Source organism: Apis cerana, linkage group LG5, assembly GCF_029169275.1.
Source record: "Apis cerana isolate GH-2021 linkage group LG5, AcerK_1.0, whole genome shotgun sequence".
In the NCBI taxonomy this organism is placed as follows: domain Eukaryota; kingdom Metazoa; phylum Arthropoda; class Insecta; order Hymenoptera; family Apidae; genus Apis; species Apis cerana.
This window is the reverse complement of record NC_083856.1, coordinates 3,283,370-3,288,892: the sequence shown is the minus strand read 5'-3', so window position 1 is coordinate 3,288,892 and position 5,523 is coordinate 3,283,370. Positions and strand designations below refer to the sequence as shown.

General features: G+C 27.8%; 1 protein-coding gene across 1 annotated transcript; it reads right to left on the bottom strand.

The window, feature by feature from the left end:
* Positions 1–899: 899 nt before the first annotated feature.
* On the bottom strand, positions 900–5,208 carry LOC108001330 (omega-conotoxin-like protein 1). The gene is made up of 3 exons (XM_017062273.3): positions 4,206–5,208; positions 1,697–1,805; positions 900–1,207 (listed from the first exon to the last, which is right to left on the bottom strand). Exons 2-3 carry the CDS (start codon positions 1,784–1,786, stop codon positions 1,073–1,075), a joined length of 225 nt encoding a protein of 74 aa, XP_016917762.1. The 5' UTR covers positions 1,787–1,805; positions 4,206–5,208; the 3' UTR covers positions 900–1,072.
* Positions 5,209–5,523: the final 315 nt, after the last annotated feature.

Sequence of the window (5,523 nt, the reverse complement as noted above, 5' to 3'; positions counted from 1 at the left end):
CCCTTTCTCTTGTCGCACCTGTCCTTTTTCGTGCCAGATTATTATCGTTACTCTTTTATTTTTCTTTTTTTTTTTGTCTAATCTTTTCGCATTTTCCATCGAGGAGAGCCTTTATCGAAAGACGAGGCATGCGTTTCACAACGGAAAACGGATAATGTTTTGTCCAAGATGGGGTATTTAAAGATGATAGCAAGTTCGAAAATCGCGATACGACACACGCGATCGGGCAATACGGCACGTAACGCAATCGAACGCCGCTCAATTTTCCACCGAGCATCGTGCAATTACATGCTTGATCGCATATAATTTTCTAAAATGTTTATCTTCCAAGTAAGCTTGTTCGAATATCGTTTCGAGTCGAATCGGCGGAATTTCATTTCATAAAAACGGTATCCCTCCCCTCCTTTCCCCTCACCCATCCCGTTGCAACAAGCTATTATCGGCGTTTCAGGCCTCAGAAACGCAATAATCTCGTACGAACTGATAATAATAATCGTGTGCTTAATAGTCGTGACCTCTCTCGTGGTGTAGAAATCTCTTCCACGCTGTTTAACCTCATTCGCTTCAGACGAGTCATTGTTAAATGTTTGAAGAAATTATTGGAGTTTGACAAATCTTTATATTTTCCTAGTTTTTATTTATTTATTTATTTTGTTGTTTGAAGATGTTTCAAATTTTAAAAACGAGATTATCATTAATATAAATTACCAAAGTATTTTATATTTCCATATTATCGAATTCAATCGAAACAAAAAAAAGTATTTAAGATATAAAATAATTTTTAATATCAAGCCAATATTTTGATCAATCCAATAACAAGAAAATCCTTTTCAATTGAATTTTTAAAAGAAGAAGAATCACATGTGAAACAAGATTATATTAATTAGATTGCATTCGCATGCATTTTTCATCCCATTTATTTTCCTTTTTATCTCGTCTCGTATATTTACATTAATCACTCTATCTGTATTTTGGATATTGTTTAAAAAATTAATTTCGTTTCGAACGTTGATTCCATTCAATTCCAGAAATTTTGATACGTATATAATCATCGTTAAAATATATTAATCGCTTAATAATCTTTCCCCTTTCTACCAAGGATCTTTTCACGCTGCTTCATCAGCTCCTCCTCTGTGATCCTCACTTGACACCTGTTCGCATATGTGTGACACCATGTGCCGGGGCAACAGTCGGAGCTGGACACGCACTGAAATGAAGAAATAAATTCAAGTTAGCAAATTTATCAGCTGATATAAACAGCGTTGGCCAACAGTATATGTTGCATATTATTACGACTGCTTTAAAATTCTATTTTAAGCTCTCAATGTTCACGAGACTCCAGTTAACGGGGCAAATTCGCATAACCCTGTTATTATTTTTACGTCTGGAACTCTCCGTGACTCGTTTCCCGCTCACGTCGAATATTTTTGACATGTTCTTAACACGTTTTGTACCGTGATCGTTAAAAGTGAAAGTTTCATCGAGAAAATGATTTTTTTGGATCCATTGATTGAAGATTTTGAACGTCTTTTTCATATATCCTTTTGTATTTTTATCGAATGTGGAAAAAATATAAATAAAAATATAGATATTTTTATTTCTATTTATAGGCACATGGTTGTTATTATTATTATTGTCAATTTGAATGAAATTATTGAATTTCGTGATATGTAAAAATAACGAAGCTTATACTTACGGAATCACCGTGTCTGCCACACTTGGAGGCAGCTGAAACGATGTTCGTAGTCAGCAAAAGGATGCAAACGAGAAGTATAAACTTGGACATTTTGCAATGTATTTTTACACTGAAAATAAAAAAAAAATTGTCAATTCACATTTTAAAATTTTTGCTTCCTTTGCTATGATTATGTTTCAACATATATCACGAAGAAAAATAACAATTGAATAGTATGTAATTTGCAATATCTTCCATTATTATTTTTACTTGAATCTATTTGAAAATGTAAATTGATTAAAAAGATAGAAATATTATCTACAGTATTCGAGAATTATTTATGATATAATTGATGACTAACAAGAATTAATTGCTATCTACAATAATCGCAATCATTATTTGTTTACTGATTCACTTTATTTCACATTTAATTTAACTTTATGTAATCTAAAAAAATTATATGGTTCTAATTCGGTATGGTCAGGCAACTATCATGTAAAACTTATTATTTCAATTATTAAATTCGATATATTTAATTCACAAAAGAATATGAAATAAAATAAAACTAACGAATTAAAGATTGTATTTTTCAACACAATTACATCTCGTCCGATCGTATCTATAAAAAGACGCGAATCAGATAAGGTCAGCCATAGATTCATGAAATTCTAGCTTATTACGCAACTTGGTAAATACATATACAAGATCTGCACAGAAAGAACATACGCAGGTGTCCGTGAATGAATCATTAACCACTGACCTGACTCGTTCTTGAATAACGAACAAAGTATGACTAAAGCGTATCGCCACGGCTGACCATGAACGGCATCAATCTACTTATCCAAACAGTTATCGTGTATTTACTATAACAGAGTTCTTTCATGTTTAATAAAAACTCATCGTACTTTTCCTTTTGTAAAACTCATCGAAGAATTGATTATTTTCATTCAACCGAAATAATTTGTATTTTTATGAATATATCCTATATATAATATAGAATATCCTGTCATTAATTAAACAGAGAATGATTTTATGTGGAATAATAAGTCAAAAATATGAAATAAAATTTTTTCACTGAGGCTTCATTTAAAAAAATTTTGAAGTATAATTAAAATTGGCTATTTTTTAATTAAATATCTTGATTAAATATTAATAGCTGATTTATATAGGTATAAATAAAAAATATAGAATAATTTTTCTTTATTTAAAAATTAATTCTTGAGAAAATTCATCGATTATATTTCTTGACTGTTGAATTTTTTTTTAAAAACCAGAAGCGATAAAATTTTATCGTCTATTTTATTTCTATTTTATGTAGAGTAACTACCTAATAGTACATTTTTATCTAATCGGAAAAACCGATTATAATTGCATTTTAAAATTGTTTAATTTCATTTTATTTGAAAACGAAGCCTCACATTTGATCCTTTGTATTTTCGACTAATTTTTTACATAAAATTATTAGTACTGACTGGACACCCTATATAATTCTGTTATTGATCGCGGCTTTTCTATTTTTACGAAACGATTCAAGATAATATTTTAATCCTAAAACACAGATGTTCGTAATTATTAGGAATGATAAAGCTTTCATTTGTCTTCTTTGTCAGATATAACAAATTTCATTATCGATTATTAATAAAGTAATAATAAAATAAAATTAAACACAACTATTGCAATAAAATAAAGTACGATACAATATTGCATCGCAGTGATAAATTAATTTTACGAATATTTTAAAATAATTTTGTAAATATTAATGTTTCAGTTTACTTAAGAAAAAAAATAGAGCGATCTTAAAAATATACTAATCTATAGCAATCTATAGTATTCATCTATAGAAACCTATAATATGTTAAAATGAAAACAATAATACGTGATAACAAAGGTTCAAAGTTCATTGCACGAGTTAACGAAATCGTTTTACTGTTGAACATTTTCTTATCTTGAAGAAGCCTTCAAAAAAATTTAAATACGATAAATTAACTGCGATAAATTGAACATTAAAAATACATTATTTCAACATGAATTATAATTCATTATTAGAAATGCATTTTATAAAACTATCAATTTTTCATTATATTTTTATATATTTTTATATATACATTCCATGTTATATTAATATTATATTAGATACTACATTTTCCTTTTATATTCATTAAGTGTTGATAGTAATTAATAGAAATGAAACAAATTTAACAAACGACACATTTTTCTATATAATAAAAAAAAACGTTAATGGTTATAATAATATTCGAAAAAAAATTGAATTGAATAGATTTCTATCCATATTCACAATTTTCTCAAATCGAAGATAACACAGACACTTGTATTATCACTTTTCCATTGATCTTTTCAATTAAAAAAATCACGATTAAATAAAAATCAATCACTAGAAACTATTATTGTTAAAATCAAAAAATTGATGTTTATTTTAACTGATTCAACACTTCTTCACGACTCAATCGATTCAATTTTAATCCGAAGAAATCTATCCTTGATGGAGAAACTGCGCATAAATTCTACTCACCAGAAGAGGCTGTGGAATGGTTTCACGACGCTTTCTTCACAGCGATAGTCTCAAGAGTTCGACCTTAACTGGTTTCTCAACTTGCCATATACTATGCTTTTATACCACGACATCGCGTCATTCTTGCCGCTGTTAAGTCGTGTATTATATGTGTCTGCCTGTGTATGCATGTGTGGATATACGCGCGCGTGGCTGGAAGAGTACAAGAGGTAATAACGAGAAATGTTATACTTCTTGCCCACGTGATTCATTGTTTAAGAAATGCACACGCGTTTGTCTCGCCCTTTGTTACGCCGATGAATTTTCATTTTAACAATTTGCAGTTGAATGAATTTTCCACTCTTCTATTTCTCTTCCTTCCTCCCGTTCTTTCTCTTTTTAAACGGGAATCTAGAATCTTTATCATTATTAAAATTTTGTAAGGAAGTTATTATTGCATATTTTTATCCAGATATTATGTAACAATGTTACAATTATGTTACAAAAACTGATAGGGATCAGTAAACAAAAATCATACGAAGAGTCATACAAAGTAATAAAGTTATATATATATAGACTTTTATAGACTTTAAAATCAAACTTTAAAATTAGTTTTGTTTATTTGCCATTTTGTTTTATTGATCACAATTAATTACAGTTTATTTTAATAACCTAATTTTTAGTAAGTAAAATATTTTTCTTATTAAGTTAATTGATAAAGTAATGAATTTAATTATGATAAATAAATAAAATAATTATTAAACATTTATATTTATACACAAATATATAGATTAGATTAAGATAAACGAAAAAAATGAAATTATAATTAAAAAATTAATAAAAAATTAAAATATTAAAAAAATTCATCAATACTGTATTTAAAAAGATTCATTTCTTAATTCTAATAATCAAGTAATATACAATAATATACAAATTATTTCGTTCAATAATAAAAAATATTTTAGAGAGATATGAAAATTTATAGATAAAAAAAGATGAATTTGTCGCAAATGGAAAATACGTGATACTTTCTGTTCTTGGAAGCTGAATGTACACGATATATATACACAATAAATTTTTATCTGTTTTTCTTTCTTTTTTTTTTTTTTACACGTTTATATTGATAAAATTTTTTAGATTTAAGACCACAATATAACCTTGTGATTATTTGCCTCAAATAAAAAAAAAAAAAAAAGAAAAGAAAAAACGAGAAGGAAAAAAAATCGAATGGATAACGTTTAGAGAATATATAAACTCCTAACGCGGCATGAATAAAAATAACACGGAAGTCGATAAAGCAGAGAAATCTGATGTCTTTGTTGCTTGCAAATTTCATTTT